The 20,622-nt window shown below is 39.5% G+C and overlaps 4 protein-coding genes across 4 annotated transcripts; 2 read left to right on the top strand and 2 right to left on the bottom strand.

Moving 5' to 3' along the window:
- Positions 1-1,225: 1,225 nt before the first annotated feature.
- On the top strand, positions 1,226-8,163 carry LOC145893798 (protein unc-93 homolog A-like). Its single transcript, XM_082982139.1, has 10 exons — positions 1,226-1,860; positions 2,043-2,230; positions 4,076-4,256; positions 4,506-4,672; positions 4,849-5,083; positions 5,217-5,355; positions 5,540-5,713; positions 5,844-5,937; positions 6,316-6,494; positions 6,797-8,163. Exons 1-10 carry the CDS (start codon positions 1,688-1,690, stop codon positions 6,917-6,919), a joined length of 1,653 nt encoding a protein of 550 aa, XP_082838265.1. The 5' UTR covers positions 1,226-1,687; the 3' UTR covers positions 6,920-8,163.
- A 342-nt stretch (positions 8,164-8,505) lies between these two features.
- LOC145895989 (protein unc-93 homolog A-like) lies at positions 8,506-12,169 on the top strand. The gene is made up of 10 exons (XM_082984755.1): positions 8,506-8,660; positions 9,074-9,261; positions 9,638-9,818; positions 10,007-10,149; positions 10,505-10,739; positions 10,973-11,111; positions 11,351-11,524; positions 11,578-11,671; positions 11,750-11,928; positions 12,077-12,169. The coding sequence occupies exons 1-10, from the start codon at positions 8,506-8,508 to the stop codon at positions 12,167-12,169; spliced, it is 1,581 nt and encodes a 526-aa protein (XP_082840881.1).
- Positions 12,170-12,413: 244 nt separating this feature from the next.
- LOC145894652 (uncharacterized) lies at positions 12,414-14,981 on the bottom strand. Its single transcript, XM_082983284.1, has 6 exons — positions 14,865-14,981; positions 14,349-14,527; positions 13,924-14,152; positions 13,563-13,710; positions 13,321-13,452; positions 12,414-13,043 (listed from the first exon to the last, which is right to left on the bottom strand). The coding sequence occupies exons 1-6, from the start codon at positions 14,968-14,970 to the stop codon at positions 12,860-12,862; spliced, it is 978 nt and encodes a 325-aa protein (XP_082839410.1). The 5' UTR covers positions 14,971-14,981; the 3' UTR covers positions 12,414-12,859.
- An 844-nt stretch (positions 14,982-15,825) lies between these two features.
- LOC145895988 (Na(+)/H(+) exchange regulatory cofactor NHE-RF3-like) lies at positions 15,826-19,811 on the bottom strand. Its single transcript, XM_082984754.1, has 14 exons — positions 19,751-19,811; positions 19,514-19,654; positions 19,112-19,200; positions 18,726-18,828; positions 17,967-18,107; positions 17,660-17,748; positions 17,428-17,530; positions 17,275-17,369; positions 17,119-17,219; positions 16,929-17,053; positions 16,615-16,715; positions 16,336-16,526; positions 16,197-16,270; positions 15,826-16,034 (listed from the first exon to the last, which is right to left on the bottom strand). Exons 1-14 carry the CDS (start codon positions 19,809-19,811, stop codon positions 15,826-15,828), a joined length of 1,623 nt encoding a protein of 540 aa, XP_082840880.1.
- Between the last annotated feature and the right edge of the window lie 811 nt (positions 19,812-20,622).

The raw sequence follows: 20,622 nt of genomic DNA, 5'->3' as shown, positions 1-20,622 counted from the left end.
ACTGGATTCTGATTGGCTGAAAGTGTGGGCGTAACCTACCGGCATAATGGGCCGGGTTGTATGACGTCATACAGGGCGGAGTTCAATCAACGGATGTAGCTGACTGGTTGTGTTATGGTGTAGTGTTTGGTTAGTGTAGTAAAGCTTATTGCTGTATAACTGCCTATGAAGGTAATCAAAGTTTGTCAGGTAGATTATTAACTTGGATGTAATATTAAAGATCTAACCCCTGGCTTTTAACATTGTAACCAAAAGCCACCAAAGAAGGTGTTTAAAAGACATCATAGTATAACTTAAAAGCGATGAAGCTCTGTAAGATGTTAGCTGTGTTAACGAAGCCTTGTAATATTTCATTAAAGATTGACGCAACCATGTCTGGATTGTACTGGAAACTGCTGGTAGCCTTAAGCTAACTTGGGATTAATAAACTACTCGAATCAGGGGCGTCAATATTTACAAACCCACTAAAACTTTGCACCAGTTAAAACTTTGGAATGCAGCAGTGGCTCTCAATAGGTCGAAAAACATCTCATGCATTTTGTTACTGAGGTAAACATTAGGCCTTGGTTACAAAGCTATGCTAACTTAGCTCAAAGCTTTACAGCGTCTTTACAAGCAGAGATAACGACTTGTCCCTCGTTAAGTTTAAGTGTTTGGGAAGATAAATTGGAGGACATGGGTATATCTCGTCAGAACAGGTTTCGCCTCTCGATGGGTCGTCAGGTATTCCAGTAGGTTGGGATTTGAAAGCTTATCATATTTTGCTTTTATTTAAATGTACCTGGAAGCCGTTATGATACATGTTAGAAAAAGTTTTTTTGTTTAACTTTTATAGAATGCTAAATCATAATGTTTACTATTTGCAAACGTTTTACTACGTACGGCCGACATGACTCACTAAACATCTTTGTTTAAGTCGCTAAGTCTGGCATTAAGTTTGAAAATAACTGAGTCACGCACAAAACAAAAGTTTTTATTGAAGTTTCTACGTCATAATCGTCCGTTTCATACGCAACAGTGGCTTTAAATTCAGTCGCCCTGGCCACTGAAAGGTTGGACAACAATGGTTGTGGGTTTAGAACTGAAAGGAAAAAAGGTGGAATTGAGAAAAGTTTCGCTCGCTCTGGTATAAAAACCTTCGGCACAAGTAATGCGGCTTTTTTCCTTGGGCGTCTAAGTTTGTAAGCTGTCATGCTGAAGTTGTTAGGCCAGGTTTGTGCAAAGTGAGCTGCTAGTTGCTGGACCGCTAATTGTTTGGGAATTAGGTTTACCTACAAATACGTTTTTTACAGTTTTTTCTCTTGACCCTAATTTTGGCCATAATTGAAGTTTGAAACCTAAACTAACCTGTCGAGTTTGGCAGCATTGTCAGGTTTTGCGTAACATGATATCATCATTACCCGTAAGGTTGTTAAGTCCGCTGCCACAACAGAGACACAACAGTGTTAAGAGATTAAATAACAAATAAAAGCAACTGGCTATGATGTTTACTAGAGGATTTGGTTGTGGAAACTATGTGTTATAAATCCTAACCAAGTTTAGTCGAGGCGATACAACTAGTTATCATAACTTTGTTTGCAACTAGATTTGTATTTCAGTAACCTTTAAATTTGATTAAATTTAACTTCATTATAACCTCCCCCCTTATACAGGTCGACGTACATTAGAAAATATACGACTTGTAGATATGGCAGAAAACGATCAAAGTTCAGCTAGTGGTGATGCTTCATCGTCACTGGAGGGTTCGAAGCCAGGCGAACTTAATTATCTGAAAGATGAAAAGAGACGAAGGGCCAGTGTCAGCTCTGACGAAATGATCGACACATGGGAGGAGATCAAACGTGACCCTGATGAAAAAAAGTGAGTTCACTTATTTGGATTTTGTTTCCTCATAATCATGTTTTGTGACGTAAGTTTCTCTAATTTTACGCTTTGCCATGTTGAATGTAACATGTATATACAGGAAATGTTTGGCTTGTAATGATGTCCTGGTTGTAAATCTAATTCAAATTATGTCCAACGCCACAACATTCTGATTCCAGGAAAAGAGTTCGCGTAATTTGGAAGAACTTGATTCTCATCTGTATCGCGTTTGTTGGGAATTTCACAGCATTTAATGGAGCTTCGTCTCTTCAATCCAGTTTGAACCCAGAGGAAGGCTTGGGGACGACTTCGCTCGCTATAATTTACGCCACCCTCATCATATCAGCCATGTTTCTTCCAACCTATGGTAAGTTTCAACGTTAAGGTTTGGGTCAAAATCTCAGCCATTAAGTTTTGTGTAACAGAAACCTAACATACTTGTGGATCAAATCTGTCGTAAGTCTTCAGGTGTTATGTCCTGTGGTTGAAATTTCCAACCAAAACACTGCCTTACAGTCGTTTTCCACGGTCGAACGAACAACAATTAAAAAATTCGCTACAATTCCACCGCTGTAATGAATGAAATGGTGTAATTTCATTCTTGACACAACATAACAACAAGAATTGCTACAACCAGATAGAAACACAACACAAGTTGATAAAAACCCTCACAATCACAAGACAGTCAACATCTCAAGACCCTGATACTATTTGTGGAAAAATTCCTCATGTTCATTCAGCCGTAGAATCACGTGCGCGACTGAAAATTTGCGTTAAACGTTGTGTCTGCGTGGCTTTGACGTGAAATAACTCATCAAATTATGATCAAGGTTGACGTACAGCGTGGTGTCGAACATTGTAAACACATATTATGGCTATGCAATTTTGCCAAAACAATTCCTTGTGTAAAACAGTTATGTTTTGGGTACAGAAAATGTCAATTTTCTAACGCATCTCTCAGACAAGTTGTTCCAATATACGTCAGTCAGTCTTGTGAAATCAATGCTCAGATTATAGCGGTTTATACATTGTAATTCCAACAAACATTTCGTCAACTGCCGTATCTTAGCAACAATCCTCCGACCGCATTCCGCAACGTAAACGGAAACCCCCCCTCCAGTCAAGCGTCACGTAGGGGCGCGTATCACGTGACTTATGCCACGTATTCTTCAACCTTTTTATCTCGTGTGTTTTCGGTTTTGAAACGATAACAGGGTCCAGTTTATAGTTGGTATTGTCATGAACATTTTCATACAGAGGGCGGTTTAACGCGGGCTTGATTGAAATGAAGACGGAGAACCTTCTTGTTCGGTTTTTGAACTTATTCCATATTTCATTCCAGTTGTTTTCACCAACTTCCCGAAACTTGTCAAGTTTGTTTGTAATTTCAAGCAGAAAACCGTTCTCCCTCCGGAGCATGTTAATTGTCACGTCCGCACCACCACCAACTTATCCTTGTTTACTTTTTGTTTTGTCGCCGGTTTGGTTTAAATAATGTAACCTTCATATTTTTACTAAAAGGTCAAATTTACCTTCAAATTATGATCTTTAAATTAACTTCAAGCTTTTTGCAGATGGTCTTTCAAATATAGGAGTAAAGTTAAGCGCTAGAATCGACTTCTACTTAGGTTGCCCAACCCCCGTTAAATCTGTACCTGGGCTAAGATAAATATTTATCCGCTTTTACGAACGTCATGACGACGTCGCCCCGGAAAGTTTCCGCGATTTTTCTGATCAATGACCTTTCGCACGCACAATGAAGCAACCGTTACAATCACGCCAAATGATCTTTGGGGAAATAAAAGTTTTTGTTTCGGACAAAAAAACGAGTTTCCATCCGACCGAAACCCGGTAATTACTTATACGACCCCGCGTTACAATAGATCTCGATTTCGAAGCGAAGCCGTTTTTACAACTTAACGGATGAGAGCAACGACTTCGCACAAAAACGCCGTTAAGTTTTATTGGCGCGTTGGTTGTTATTGCAACCTCTCATGTTGATTTCGGTTTTTCTGCAGAAACTTTTTGCAAAGCAGATCCAACTGCAATACGACACAATAAACTTTATGAGTTGGTTGGTATTTTTTGCTGTAAGCGCGACTAACAACCGGTATTTTACAACAACCTTGCGGATGAATTCGCTCAACAGCAACGACGAAATGATCGGAATTTGCATCAAATCAATTTTTCCCAACACTTTTTTTATTTCCAGTGATCAACTTCCTCGGGTGCAAATGGACGATCGTGGTCGCTATCTGTGGTTACACAACTTACCCCCTTGCTAACTTCTACCCTCACTGGGGAACTCTCATTCCCAGCTCAATATTTGTAGGACTCTCTGCCGCTCCCTTGTGGTCGGCGAAGTGCACTTACCTCACCCGCGTGGCAAAGGAGTAAGTCTCTGTCAACCTTGTAATTCCTTTTGGCGCAAACACAAAAAAATACTATTTTTAATAAATTTGGTAAAAAACGTTAACGTTTATCGAACAAAAATGATGCATATTTTCACCAATACTTATTACTGATATCACTTTGTGTAATAAACGTATCGATAAGTTTTTAAAAACAGTTTATTCGAAACCTAAATTGATTTGTTATTTGAAATAACTTCCTGACATGAAAGTTGATTCATTTTGTTCCAGATACGCTTTCTACTTGGAAGATAAACCTGGAGAAACTTTCAAACAACGAGTCGACTCCACTGTGAACAGATTCTTCGGCATCTTCTTTCTCTTCTTCCAATCAACTCAAATCATCGGGAATTTAATTTCATCCTTCATTCTTTCTGCTGACGTCATCGATCAACTCGGTATTTTAACAAACATGAAAACGTACAGAGAAATATTCAAATAAATCAGCTGACTACAATTTGAAACTTCTAATAGTTTCACATTGACTTATTATCAAAATAGAAAATACAATTCCAACCAGAGGGCGAGATTCTGGTCTTTCAAGCTAAATTTCACAATTATTTTCGATCCCCAGCTTTTCCATCTTGCTACAACGAAACTTACATCGAACAGAACTGTGGGAAGGGTGATTGTCAGGCGGATCTGACCCAGCAAAGAATCATGTACAACAGCAGTGATTGTCCGGTGAACGAACTTAACAGTCGGGGTCCGTCCAGCACGACTATCTACACACTGATGGGAATATACACAGCCATCGGCTTCTGCGGGGCGTTGGTGATGGCAACCGGTGTCGACAATCTGCAAATCAGGTGAGGAAACGTTCAACAACCTCCAGATGCTGCGCCCAGGATTGAGATCATGGCGTCCAACTCCATGATAACTAATATTATTTGTTGCTTTTATTGGAGTTTTTAACCAATGGCGTCCGTCACCTTTTTCAAGGATGGATGAACCACGTGGTCCTCTCGCCCTCCTCGTCGCGACCTTCAAACACATGAAGGACAAACGTCAGCTCCTGTTGATCCCGATTACAATGTACAGCGGATTCGAGCAAGCCTTTATCACTGGGGATTTCACCAGGGTAAGTTAAGAAAGGGACAGTTTTCCTGTTTGGTTGAATATTTTTTATCTTCAGAATTAACTCAAAAACCAAGATTACGTTTTTCACTTCAAGTATTTTTGGTCTCCACGACCGTTGGTTTCGTTCCAGTGTAAACTTGACTTTTTAATTGATGCAACCGATTGACACAAATCTATGCTTGCAGTCTTTCATAACCTGTCCACTGGGAGTGAACTGGGTTGGATTCGTGTTGATCTGCTACGGAGGATGTGATGCAATTTGTTCCTTATTGTTCGGAGGTTCAGAGAAGTACGTGGGGAGGTGGCCTCTATTCACGGGGGCGGCTCTCATCAATCTTGGCCTTATCATAACGTTCCAGGTAATGTTAACAAATGTTGTTTAACTTGAACACATTTTGGGTGCAATTAAGTAAAGTTAAAATGTGTGATAAGACGACAATGTTGAAACATTCCGAATAGTGAGAACAATGTTTGCAACTCTTTTAACAGATCTGGGTTCCATACCCTCAGGACGTCGCGCTGTTTTTTGTTCTACCAGCTTTGTGGGGGGTGGCGGACGCTGTATGGCAGACACAACTTAACGGTGAGTTTTTGGCGGGAAAATGTAGGCTTGGATTTGTTTATGAATTAATGGGATTTTGGGGTTTTTCACAAGTGGCAAAATACCCACCATCGGCTGCTTTCGTTGAATTGAACCGTCACAATGAGTGGGGGTTACACAAAGTAGAACATTGCGCTGAACCCCTCCCTAGAAGCTGTTCCAGGCTCTGTTAAAATATCCAAATATTACAATAATTATTGTTAATCATGAGAGGAGTCCCGAAAATTTAAACCAGTCAAAATGAACGGAAAAGATTTGGGAACCCTGAAACTTTTCATGACGTAAACCCCCATAACGTAAACCCCATGACGTAAAACCCCATGACGTAAAGCGTCAGAAATAACCAAAATATTTCCACAGCTTTCTACGGGTTCTTATTCGCCACAAACGCCGAGGCAAGTTTCGCCAACTACAGATTGTGGGAATCAGTTGGGTTCGTAATCGCCTTCGCTTACCAGAATTTCATATGTGTTTCCGCCAAGCTGTGGGTTCTGCTCTGTGTTCTTATCGTTGGAATGGGGTTGTATTACTATGTTGAGGTGAGGATGGACTTGCGTCAGATGTTAAAAATCGACCTGATGCTAAAACAGGCGGACCTAGATAAACATTTAAAATACAAATTTAATTATAACTGATTTACTACATCTGAATTCGCGAATAAACCAAACTCCACTTAAAACATTTTGTTATTTATTCATAAATTTGATCACAAATTTGTTGCACTAACATCAAAGGTGGTCGTTATGTGGCAGTTTTAAAAACCTGGAATCAAACTCAACAAACAACTTCAACAAATAAAGTTGTCGGTTTTTAATCAACCCCGTTTTATTTTCTTCAACAGTTCAGCGAACAAAAAAGGTTGAGGGGAAAGAGCAGGAACACGAAAGTTGAACCCGAGGACAACGACGGTTACTTGAGCTCAAACCGGAGCGTTGCAAACGAAAATAAGCTGACCCACTTCTGAACATCGCAAGTTTCTGCAAAACTATCGACGCACGCCGAGCGATAATCGCTGGGTTGTTTTCCTGGTGCTCAGATTTGTCCGAATCGTCTAGAAGCGATTTTTCATCGAAGCTCGTTATCGCGATACTTCAAATTTGCACTTTCAAATTATTCATAGCGGTCGTCATATATTCATCCGCTAGTTGCATCACCTCTGGTTAAATGTGAAACCTCATAATATCCTGCTGAGGTTGTGTAGGACGTCATCGAACCACGTCAATTCTGTGATACGGCTCCAAGTGACGTCATAAACCCACCTAACACAATCCCCTGCAAATATTTCGGTCCGCCGACACCAAGCAGCATGTTGCATTCAGTTGTAATTCCCAACCAAATTCTCCAGTAATTCCCAACTCTTCCCGCACGTGACGGCCGTCTCGGTTCAATGAACACGCGTGAAGTTTTCATTTCAAATTTACGCTCATTTTGTTGCTGATAATGTGAACTGTGACGTAATAATTATCGCCCGCAGTAATTTCCCAAAGTATTTGCAGCTTCATTTTGTACAGATATATTCTACCTTTGAAATTCTGCGTCCTGCTACATTATATTTAATTGATATTCTATGAATATTTATATTATTTTTCATTGAAGCACGAATTCGGTGCAATTTCCCGCCTTTAGATCGACGTTTGCATAGAGACCTTCATTAGTTGCTCGCCCACCTCATTATTTTCAATTGTGCAATTGATTCGCTTACAATAAGCTTGTTCCTAATTTCCCGTTGCTTCTCTCCGCTTTTTACCGTTGCTACTTAGCGAGATTTCGTGGCTTTTTTAATTCTTTTTCCATCAAACGAAGATTGTTTATCTTGACTGTGCAAGTTCTGTTGACAAATTTTGGCTGTGCCGAAAAAATGATCGACCAGAGGTTTGCAGTCATTGCATTTGGCGCCAATGTCTTTTATACAGTTTCGGCAACATTTCCATTGTAATCCGGAAATATTCGCTGTAACGAACTCGTAATATATTAGAAATATTGTTGCTAAGTTTTGTAGCAAAAATTCCTTTCCATTGTTTCGTTTCGACTTCATTTTTAAAGTGAAAATTGTTGGTGTTTGCTTTTGTTGTTTTCGACAAACGAAACACTCAGTAACAGCTGGTAGTATTCAAAGTTCCGTCAAATCTCCACTCGTCTGCCCATGTGACTTGTCACGCTCCGGTACACTTACATCTGCACTTGCATTTGACACCAATAAATATTATGTATTCAATTGTTTGTTCGTTTTTGCTCAAGTAAACTTGCTCCAAAGGTACAGTTTGTATTTAGCAGATAAATTATGGAGCAGATTTTAAATTTATGGCCCGATAGATTGCAAGCAATGCAAACTTTGGTTAATAAGTTATCACACTGCGACTGCATCAAGACGATTTTCGATGAGTTGTTTGCTCACTGGATGTGATTTAAACAGGTTCTATCTGAGGTATTCGGTTGGTTTAGGGTTTCAAGCAAAAGTGTGGATGTTACAAAGCTTACCTCTGTCCACTGGGAGTTGAACGGCAGTGAGTTTATTCCGGTTGACGTGAGTTTGTGTTGCAAGGTTTTATAATGGCTGGAGATGGAAACGAGACCGCGGATAATGATGACGTTATTGGGAAAAATGATTTAAAAGCGATTGAAACTTCGGAAGTCAACGAGAGAAATAATTCAGTGGAAAGTTTGGAAGAATGGAAAATTATTAAAGGAGATGAAGTCACAAAAAGGTGTGAGTTATTAGTTGATGACGTAATCAGCAACAATATACCAATTTGTAACTTTTTTGCTGGAAAGGATGATTGTTGGCGACCACATCGGGTATCTTGCAAAGTTGGCACAGCCATTTGTTATCGTAATTCTCATCCAAGTTGTTTCACTAAACATGTCAATGTTATTCACAACCTAATTTGTAAACAACGTCACCAACATCAAGGTCAACTTAATGATTTCCATGCTGGCTTCATGGACGCACGCAGATAAAAATTCAGGCCTCTTTGCCCCCCTCCAAACGCCCATGGCAGGAATTACTCATCAGCTCACCTGCAATCTGTTGATTCTGCTCATTCCATTTCAATTGTTCAAATATTCCCTCTCCCAGCAAAACCAACGATAACATTATTTCGTCATAATATTTTTGCAGGCGCGAAACTCGTAAGATTCTGAAGAACATAATTCTGATATGCGTTGCCTTCCTGGGCAATTTCACGTCGTTCAACGGAGCATCAGCTCTTCAATCAAGTCTGAATCCACAGGAGGGCTTGGGGACAGCGTCACTTGCTGTCATTTACGCAGCCCTCATATTATCTACCATGTTCTTACCAACATACGGTAAAGTTGGTTTTTGTTTAAAACGTGGATAGCGTGCAAGTTTCGAGTCTGCAGCAATTTTAAAAACCTTTTTTTGACTCCAATGAGAATTTTTTTTGGTGGTCGAGCGACACCTTGTGACATAACTTTCTTAATTACAATCTAAAAAATAAGTGTCCAGGATTTCTTATATTATATCTCGGGCAGTCCCAAGATTCACTGCTGAATGCAATTTTGTAGCAAGTGCAGGGTTTGATGTTAAATCAGGTGCAAATCAGCAAACAGTAAATAACAACGCAGATACGACGTACTCATGGCTGATCATTAACCGAGGCGCTTTAATTACGACTCAGGCCGGTATTTCACAACCCGCGTAAATTAATGTTTATGTTTCAAGTGATTCAAAAGCTCGGATGCAAGTGGACGATGTTTGTGGCGATATGTGGTTACGTCACTTACCCCCTTGCTAACTTCTACCCTCACTGGGGAACTCTCATTCCCAGTTCTATTATTGTGGGCGTATGTGCTGCCCTCTTGTGGTCGGCGAAGTGCACTTATCTTACGACCGCGGCGAAAAAGTAAGTCGAGTTTGCTTTGTTCGATTCTGGAATAATTATAAGTTTTGATCAAAGATACAAAAAATTTGTAAAACATTGAGAGTGGGGCTAATATGAGTGTGGCTAATGTGAGTGTGGCTAAAATGAGTGGGGCTAATATGAGGGTGGCTAAAATGAGTGGGGGTGTAAGTAACAAAATCTCATCCCAGATATGCTTATTTGACCGACGAGACAGTGGACGCGGTAGTCAACAGATTCTTCGGGATATTCTTCCTATTCTTCCAGTCAGGTCAGATTATCGGAAACTTGATTTCTTCTTTCATTCTTTCCACGGACACCGCAAGCAACCTTGGTATGTTTAATCGTTTTATGTGTTTTCATTTTAGAGCAATTATACACACTATAGGCTAATTATTACGCAATAAAATACGGTGAATTTTCTATCACGGCTGCTTAGTCAATGCTCAGTCGTAGTTGGATAAAAAATTCCATAAAAAAAACGACATAAACCACAAATTAACGAAACCATGGGAACAACAATGAATTACAAAGCTGGAAACACGTATTTCCCTGCGGACCCGGATAATTTAATGTGTTTTAAAGGGTTGACTAGTAGCTTATATATATATATACCATCCATATCCTGGTCAAATCTCGACTGTAGCAAATAATCTACCCGCTAACATTCTTCTGTTCCGCACGAACAGCTTTTCCATCTTGCTACAACGAAACTTACATCGAACAGAACTGTGGGAAGGGTGATTGTCAGGCGGATCTGACCCAGCAAAGAATTATGTACAACAGCAGTGATTGTCCGGTGAACGAACTTAACAGTCGGGGTCCGTCCAATACGACCATCTACACACTGATGGGAATATACACAGCACTCAGTATATGTGGAGCGCTCGTCATGGCGTTTGGTGTGGATAGCATTGAAGTGAGGTGTGCCAAAATCTCTTTTATCTCCAAACAAAGTTCGTACAACGTTGTTGGAGATTATTACCATAGTGTTTGGCAATACAGTGTGAATTACCTCACGTAAGTGTGAATGTTTGGGAACTCAGATCAACTTTAGTTGGAACTTTGCAAGGGAACGCTTTGCTAAGACTTCACAATAAAACGTCACAATATTAAAACAAATGCAGGAGAAGTTGAAAAATGAGTTCGTCTTCCAGGACACGTCGGATGGAAAATCCCTTCACATTATTGGTCGCTACTTTCAAACATCTGAAGGATTCTCGTCAAGTTTTACTCATTCCTATCACAATATATGCGGGTTTCGAACAAGCTTTCATGTTCGGGGATTACACAAGGGTGGGTTATCTCACAACGTACTTGAGTCTTATGTGGCTATAGCCGTAGACGAAAAAAATCGTTGAACTGGTGATGAATGTTCATTATTTTCAACCTCTACGGCCCTTAAGAGCAAAATGATCCCCTCCCCTGTTTAAAATAAGCCCAAGTTTGTTTGTTTTTGCAACAAAAACCAAAACGCCTCAAGATTTAATCTTTATTGAATTTGTGACGCAACCGACACAATTCTATGCTTGCAGTCTTTCATAACCTGTCCACTGGGAGTGAATTGGGTTGGATTCGTGTTGATCTGCTACGGAGGTTGTGATGCAATTTGTTCCTTATTGTTTGGAGGTTCAGAGAAGTACGTAGGGAGGTGGCCTCTATTCACGGGGGCTTTTCTAACGAATCTAGCTCTGATTGTTACGTTTCAAGTAAGTGTATAGTGTTTGTTATGAAACAATCGTTTCATGTTCGCCCTTTCCAGGTTTGGGTTCCATACCCTCAGGACGTCGCGCTGTTTTTTGTTCTACCAGCTTTGTGGGGTGTTGCGGACGCTGTATGGCAGACACAACTTAACGGTGAGTTTTGGTTCCGTTGATGATCAATAATATATCAGACCTGGTGGTTAACGCAAATTACCTTTTTTTACTTTTCAGCATTCTATGGATATTTGTTCATTGCCAACCAAGAAGCCGGATTCTCCAACTACAAACTTTGGGAGTCAACTGGTTTTCTGGTGGCTTTCGCCTATCAAAGCTTCATATGTGTTTCGGCCAAGTTATGGGTGTTGTTATCATTTCTACTGGTTGGCATATTTCTGTATTATTATGTTGAGGTAAGTTTGTGCTTTTTGATTGTTAAAATTGTTTCCAAAACCCCAATATCTAACACTCCTTAATTAGGCAAAGAAAAAAACGTAAACCCAATATCTACAAGCTTTAATGATTCCTATACAATCGACGAACTCTTTTTGTATTATTTAGTTTGGAGAGCGAAAAAAATCCCAGAAATCAGACGATTCCGCAACGGTCAATGCTGATGTTGAACCGGCAGATGACCGCTCTACATTCATGTGAACTCTGAATGTTTACTTTTGTTACCTTGACTGAGTTTTACTGACGATGTCACGTGCCAACAATAATGTTGGGCTTAATTTATACTCTGCCAGCTTCAATGAGCGTTTCATAGTCAACAACATCCGTGTTTGCATTGAATTTCATTAACTTGGAATGTTAGGCATTGTAAAACATACAGTCTAATCCTAACGTTGCCACGACAACGTTTAAAATAATTCCGGAAAGTCACTTTATGGATTCGACATCAGAAATAAAACAGAGAACAAATGTGAAGGTCGCCTGCTAGGTATCTTTTACATCGCATGAGCTTCCATAGTCTAGTGGCCAGGTATGTAGGAAGTGAAAACCTGGTACCTCGCTCATGATTGTTGGGAAAGAGTGGCTAGTAACAGTTATAGAAGGGGGGAAACTTAAACATAGCACGTTTATTTGGCAACGTAGAAGCACAGTGCAATAAATAATCACATATTCCCACTTACGTAAGCTGTGAAGCATAAGTATGATTTCTATGATAATAAATTTTCCAAAAACTGGAATAATTAATGAGAAATTAGAACGGGGATATCAGTAACAAGATATTTTTCCCCACAATCTCGATTTGAATAATGCCACAGGTAAAGATAGTGGCGCTAATAATTGCATAATTAAAACCACTTAATCCAACAAAATTATCAGCAGCAAAACAAAAGTTTATAAAGTTTGAAGAACATTTAGAGATTGTGGTTTGTAAAGTCTCACTGTTTCATCCCATCCACAATCTGCAATTAAACCAGGAACAAAAGTACTGAAATCAACCCCGTAAACAAATTCTGAATGGTGGTCGATCGTTTCTAACAGGGGGTTTAAGCCTTGCGGTTTCAGAAAATCCCAAGTTCTAAAAATAAGTTTCACAACACTTTGTTGGTGGAACATTAAAAATGATCAAACTCGCTTCCACAATATTGTCACAGAAGACAACGATTATTTTTTTAAGCTGCATACTTCACTGTTTCAACCTATAAGATATCTGTATGCAGCTCAGACAAATTCATGTTATTGATTCCAAGCTTATTTAGAAGAAAATGATATTTTCTGTTTATAATAAACGTGATACACAAGATGTACAACATTTAAGGTTTCCATGATTACTTTGCCTTGATAGAGGAATTTACCTGACAGTGAAATCATACGAGCAGCTGGCGATGGTCCCAGCAACATAGGGAGAACATCTGACTCTTCGTACTGCGTAAGTATGCCCACACATTTGGCAGAGCGATGCCTTTGTGTTTCGGAGATCCCAAACTCTACATTTAAACAGAACAAATGCGTAACTTGGACCCAATTACAATTAGATTTAAAACCAAATGTTATGAAATTATCAATTAAATCAATGTTTGTCAAAATTTTCTAAAACCTTAAGGAACAATCCACAGATCCAGTGACAAGAATTTTGTCATCATATTTTGACCAATCACACGACAAGACTTCCGTTTCATGAGCTGGTATCACATGTTGTGGCATATATTGCTTCCTTACATCCCATATCCTGGCCGTTCCATCGGCTGTTTTCAAATAAAACATAATGTTTTGGTTTGCACCAAGTTGTAGAAAACTTTTTTCTGCTAATTGAAAGAAATTAGGTACAAAATAAACTATCAAATATATAATCAGAAAAGTGAATCTAAGTTTGCAGCAATGACTTGTGATATTTTTTTTTATGAAATCTAACTTAATTTTCAGTTTGTATTTTCATGTTATTTGTGATGGCCACAAACCTGAAGTGCTTGCAAAGCAACCATTTATATGAGGTGACCAAACAGCGCTGTAAACAACACCATAATGACCAGCAAAGTTTCCAACTGACTTTCTGACACCAGCTCCAATATCCCACAGTTTAATGGTGCTGTCCCAGGAACCAGATATTACCAAGTTCTTATCACCAGTGTGACACCAATCAACTGAATAAACTTCCTTTTCGTGTTCTCGAAGAACCATCACAGGTACCTTGAAAAACACCAATGCTGTAGACTATTTTTCATAGGCTAAATAGTCTTGAGGATATTTAAAGCAACACAGACTAATACAGCCTACTGTATGATGACTTTTCTTTGTTAAACCAACAAAAGCTATTTATCTTTGCTATATGCCCTTTATTTTCTATAAGTAAGGTAACAATGTGTTTATTGCAATAACATCTTACATTGTTAGCGATATTCCAAACTTGTATCGCCCCATCCCCCCCGGCAGTCACACACACGGCTTCGTCGAGTTCACTCCAAGTAACATCGAACAATCCGTCCTCCCATTTACAAGTTTGTGTTGCAACAATCGGAGCGTTGAAGTTTGGGTCAAACTCAAACACAAGTAGAGCAGCAGTCCCTGCAATAATACAAGGTACTTATTATATTTTGTTTATCTGCACACATTGCAGTAGCCAGAAGGTGGATATCAGGTTGCAAACTTAGTGTCCTAACATATGCAAGCTAAACAAACTATCAAGCTGGAATAGATGCATCACAGGTAAAAAAAACACAAATTTGAAAACATATTGAATATTTTATATACATATTATACGGGGAACTTTGCACTGTAATGTACAATGCTGACCAAACTCAATTGCAGGTTGCAGCAATCGTCAGTTTGCTGCAATTGAAACCAAATCCTCAGCTCCTTATTCACACAAACACATAATATTTTATGTACAATACTATGTTACCTGATATCCCATACTGCTGGCATGCAACACAAGCAAGTCGTGTTGGTGAAAATGGTGAAAACTTAACGGAATATCCGTGTAGTCCTTGAGTTCGAAAGGAAGCCATCACCTCCTCCTCGCCTCACCTCAGTTTGGAAAACATGTTATGTCAGTGAGTCCAAGGCTACCCTGTTATCCCTGTTCCGCTTCAGTAACGTTAAGCGTAGAAATTAGGCTATAAATTGAAAAGAGTTTTTCACAGATAATGAACTAATGTAAAGCCAGGATCAGTACATTATATTCGCAATGACATAACATCCCCCTCATATGCTAGGTACCGATAAAATACCGACGGCACCCATTTCAAAAGTCAATCTGTCTGTGCTGAAATAAAGAAAAGTATCTTCCTCCATAACTGTGGTCCTTAAAACTTTTTTTTACATCATTTCCCACTTTTTATACCAACGGAATCCTTATTTCTCACTAGTATTTCAATAATTGCATTCTCGCCATATCTGTTATACTTTTATGACGTTATTGACGCCATTGCATGACCAATTGGCAGTAGATACACAACACACAGTGAATACAGAACATAAATCTTATCTTGCAACTACTTTTGGTGAAGACCAATTACCCACATACAACCCTATAAATCCCCACGAAAAAGGCACCAACATTTTTGTACAATAACAACGTGAACACATAGAGACATCGACATCATCAGCCAAGACCCTATGTGTTAAGAAGAAAACCTGATCGGGATTCGTAGCCTGAATAACCTGGGTTCAAATCCCGGTGTTGCCCCAAAAAATATAAAAAATAATGCAGGGCCTGCATTTCACATAGAACTTGCCTTGCCAAAGATCAAGGATGTTATAAGCACAAAACATGGTGATAAAAGCAAGCCACAGTTATTGAAAGGGAGATCGACCACTGAGGGACAAACTTAAACAGATATAAGTGCTATCAAAGTTTCTATTCATGCTACATAAATGCGCATATACTGCACGATGTCAGTTCTACATATAGGACATGTTTGGTTTGGTGGAAAGTGTTGGGTACAATTTTCACAACTGCATAGATGACCGCATGGAACGAAAGCGACATCTGCCGGACGATCAAAACATATTTTGCAGATTTTGTCATCGTCAAGTTTGTTCCCTTCCGTATGTACAGAGTTGAATTGACCTAGTTGGATAAGTTGAGTTACACATCTGCCTCGGCACATTACGGACAAGTACTCAAAGATATGTCGGTCGATGTGAATGCTTCAAAGCTATTTCTCAGCAGTTCACATTCAGATTGAGGGGAAACACATAATTAATTATTTTCTTTTGCCAATTTCTTTACCTGCTTGGTGATATTGTGAAGCAAAAGGTGGTGGTGAGGTTCTGGTTCTTTCAGGTGGCGCCAGATGTGGGCGTCTAAGAAGACTTTAATCAGCGAAAACAAATTTTAACCATGGAGAAATCGAAAACGGTTTTCCAACCTGTGTGTGTCGTGCTCTTCGTCAATCACAACAAAAGTTATTTCGTTTTTAGGAATGCATCTCCTGATAATATTTACAATCGTTTCGTGTAACTTTAATTCCACATTCATGCCGTTTATTTCCACCAAGCGGTCGCCATTCCTCAGCCCTGCTCTGCGGGCCGGTCCACTAGGTGTCAGATTTGTCATGACCTGAAGGGGAAACAAAAGTTGTGCGGAAATTGGACGAACGTTGCAAATATCAGATTGCAGACAGGCAACAACTTTGTAGACCACTCACTTGACCTTGGCGTGCGTCGTCGACCTTGAGAAAAAATTCAAACTCTTCTTTGGGCTTCTTGACCACGTGGCATTCGCGTAAACTGCTTCTGAGTAGCATCCCTACCAGTGAACACAAATCTTATTCACAAATCTACTTTATAACCAATAGTTTTGGCACCCAGCCGAGAATCAGTTTATGTTTCACTTCTCATGTTATGACCCGGACGATTTGAGTTGTTAGCTTTCAGATATGACATAAAATAAAAATACTTAAGCACCTCGAAGTACATATGTGTTAAATTAAACGTAGTTTCACCCTAAATATTTACTTACTTTCTTCTTCAGATTGTTCATTTTCTTTTTTCCCTTCATGACTTCTTGTAGATTCATCATCCATGCAATACACGTCATCTAACAGCTCCTCAGGGTTTAAGTAAATTTCTCTGTTCCTCAGCCGTCTTGCACAATGTTTTCCAGGAAATAAACTCAATCAAATTATAATAAATCAAAGTTTTGCCGTTACCTCTCTACAACAGATTTCACTCCCTCCACTTCAAACCCCATCTGAAGAACATATTTGATGATTTCAGAATCCATCGCATCTTCCAAGTCTTTCTCCGTCATCTTCAACCCAGAGTAAAAATAAACGTTCAGAAAATTCTGCACACAGAAATCTTACCTGGTGGTGTGCGACACCAAGTGGAGGTTGTGAGTGGAGAGGAGGAGGAAAGAGTAAGGTGTTTTGTGGAGGTTGAGGAGGAAATAACATTAATCCTGCAATTAAAAATATTCCTACAGAAATTTATAGGATTTTATTTCAGTTACAAAATACCAAGCTGTGCTACTGTGCTGGCGTCACTGGACCGTGACACGAATTTGATTTGCGTCATCATTTTATTGGAATCTGTGCGTTCGTCAACGACCACCAACAATACCTGGCAAAATAACCGACGATCACTCAACAAACTTCACTAAGGAACAAGTTTAAGTGAATGACGTAACCACATCAAGCAGGCACTATGCACGCATCAGTGATCTTCTAAAATTTGATCAATAATATTCACCCTGGAGCCACTGGAGCGAAGCATTTTCACCAATTCCTGATGTTTCTTCCATTCGATGTTGATTCCGTTTATTCCAATCAATCTGTCTCCTGCGAAATCCACGAAATACCAGCGTTTGCCACCAAGCAACAAAACAACCATATTTACTTGGCACATAGAATTGAATTTTGCTCAAACTAAATATCATGAACTTTAATCGTTGTTTTTTTATAACGCCCACAAGAAATTGGGCACGTTTTTAACAATAACAAAGAAATGTAACAAACTTAACATTCCGTTGTGTCATTTGTAACTATATTTCCCCCACCTTCTTTCACACCCCCCATCTCAGCCGATCCACCAGGTTTCAGATGTTCCAGGTAATGACCGGGTTTCCCTCCGAACTTCTCCTTCAGGACGAAACCAAAGCTGCCATCTCTCCTCTCTAACCAACACTTCCTCGGCAAAACTTTGCATAAAACTTTTGCAAAGGTTATTGTTTTATAAATTGTTGTGTATTTTTAACATCTATTTCCTAATCTGGGGTACAACAGCTATTTTTACGAATAAACAGGCAAACTACCAAGAAACGGTCGTGTTACCTTTCATCGCTTTAAAGTGTTTAATAATGCTCTCTGAACAGCAGACCGTTTTAACCATGGTGGCGGAGGATAAACCGACTTGACTGAAGTTGAGAAGTGGAGAATTTACCTGGAGTCCGAGCCGTTTGTTTGTTTGTCAAGTTTGAATGTTGAGATGATCTGATTCGTCGAGGAGGAGGCAGAGGTGGAGGATCTTGTGACGTCATCACACAATTAATAATTCATGATGAGAAGTTGATATGCGATATTACAGAAGACAAAATGCAAAAAATCTTAACAAAGTTTCAGCCTTGTTTCATACACGTTTCTGGAAAGGTTAAACAAGTTCAACTTCCACGCGAATTATTTGTATTTTCCATGGCCGCAAATATATATGAATAGTTAAATGTGCACAGAAGACCTCGTGGTACAAGACCTCAAAAAGATATCGGACGAACAAAATGATTCTCTGTCTTCAGCATGAATTACAAGCAAGTCCCACTCACCAAGCTGTGCTCCTGTGCTGGCGTCACTGGACCGTGACACAGATTTGATTTGCGTCATCATTTTATTGGAATCTGTGCGTTCGTCAACGACCACCAGCAATACCTGACCAAAAAAACGACGATCACTCAACAAACTTCATTAAGGAACAAGTTTAAGTGAATGACGTAATGAAAATCACAACCAATGAAATGAGCAAAGTGCTAACTTCCAGGTAAAAATGCATTTAGTGGAAATATTTTCCAACATTCATCACCGCCTAAACAGATCAAATGCGTTGACTTGTGCCACGCCCTCCATTGCCACGCCCTCCATTGTCACGCCCTCCATTGTCACGCCCCTTCTAAGGTTTTCCCAATCTTGGCTGATATAAATCAACAATATTTACCCTGGAACCACTGGAGCGAAGCATTTTCACCAATTCCTGATGTTTCTTCCATTCGATGTTGATTCCGTTTATTTCAATCAATCGATCTCCTGCGAAATCCACGAAATACCAGCGTTTGCCACCAAACAACGATTCTCAAAGTGGGTAAATAATAATGTGGACGATTTCGAGACCGATCTATTTTGAGCAAAAACTGCTGAAAAGTCTTTGGGGAACTTTAAAGATTCCTTGTGAAGTTTTGCAGAGTTTCCGAACAACAAAAGTTTTGTACTAAAAGTCATAATACGTCATTGGTACAAAATTTTGTGCAAGTTAAGTTAAAATTGGAAATCCCTCCTGACCACAAAATATTGAAACTGAACCGAACATTATATTGTCTCATTTGTAACCATATTTCCCCACCTTCTTTCACACCCCCTCTCTCAGCCGATCCACCAGGTTTCAGATGTTCCAGGTAATGACCGGGTTTTCTTCCGAACTTCTCCTTCAAGACGAAACCAAAGCTGCCATCTCTCCTCTCTAACCAACACTTCCTCGGCAAAACTTTGCATAAAACTTCCGATAACAGCATTGCACAGGTTGTCAACTGTGGCTAAATAGGTGGACGAATATTAGGAAACAATTTGAAACGTTTGATACCTGACTTAAACAACCCGGATAAATCGGCCAAGTTAAGGACGTTCAAATAGTTTCTGTCCATTTCCACTCAACTCCTTTCAGGCCAGATTTACTCGACGAGAAACTGTATGATTTCTATACCATAGTTCAGGTCGAAAATTAGTTATAATAATAAACACAGGAAGCAGCAGCGAAACATTACTTTTCAGTAACTGACGGTACTGGTCCAGTCAGTTATTGAATCCTGGTATTTCCCAGGCTGATCTGATCTACGCTGTCTGGATTGAGATTAAAACTTTGGTATCGACGAGAATGCGATATGCTTACTCCAAACTCTGTTTTGCTGAAAGCGACTTCTTCGTCATAACCAGATGAAGAACATCAGCTTATGGTAAATACGCAGCTCTAACTGTAATAGAATTCGAATATATCGTGACTACAAAACAATTTAAAGAACATTAGGTTTATTTGCTCTGTTAACAGATGGTCACGTGACCTTGACGTCCTTCAGTCCGAACCAACCGCCACCACCCCGTTGTCTGGCTGACAATCACTGGATAAAATTACCTTCTATTTATTCTGTTGCGAGGCTGCAAAGCTTGAAGTTGTGAACAAAGGAGATACAATTTTTTGTCTAACCACCATGTGTTAATGATTAAACATAATAAGTGCAGGGTGCATATAACAATTCATTGTTTTTTTATATAAGTCCTGACAATAAGTCCTGACGGATGCACAGCCACATTACGTGTCTAATCGCAAAAGGAAAACAAGACCTTTTCATGTGCATTATATCAGTTTTCTTGCTTGTATATTTGGAATATTATAGACACCTAGAATCCTTTGCAACTCGAACGTGACGTCATGAAGAATTTAATGGTTCACCAATTTCA

Source organism: Ascidia mentula, chromosome 3, assembly GCF_947561715.1.
Source record: "Ascidia mentula chromosome 3, kaAscMent1.1, whole genome shotgun sequence".
NCBI classification, from domain to species: domain Eukaryota; kingdom Metazoa; phylum Chordata; class Ascidiacea; order Phlebobranchia; family Ascidiidae; genus Ascidia; species Ascidia mentula.
This window is presented reverse-complemented; position numbering and strand designations above follow the sequence as displayed.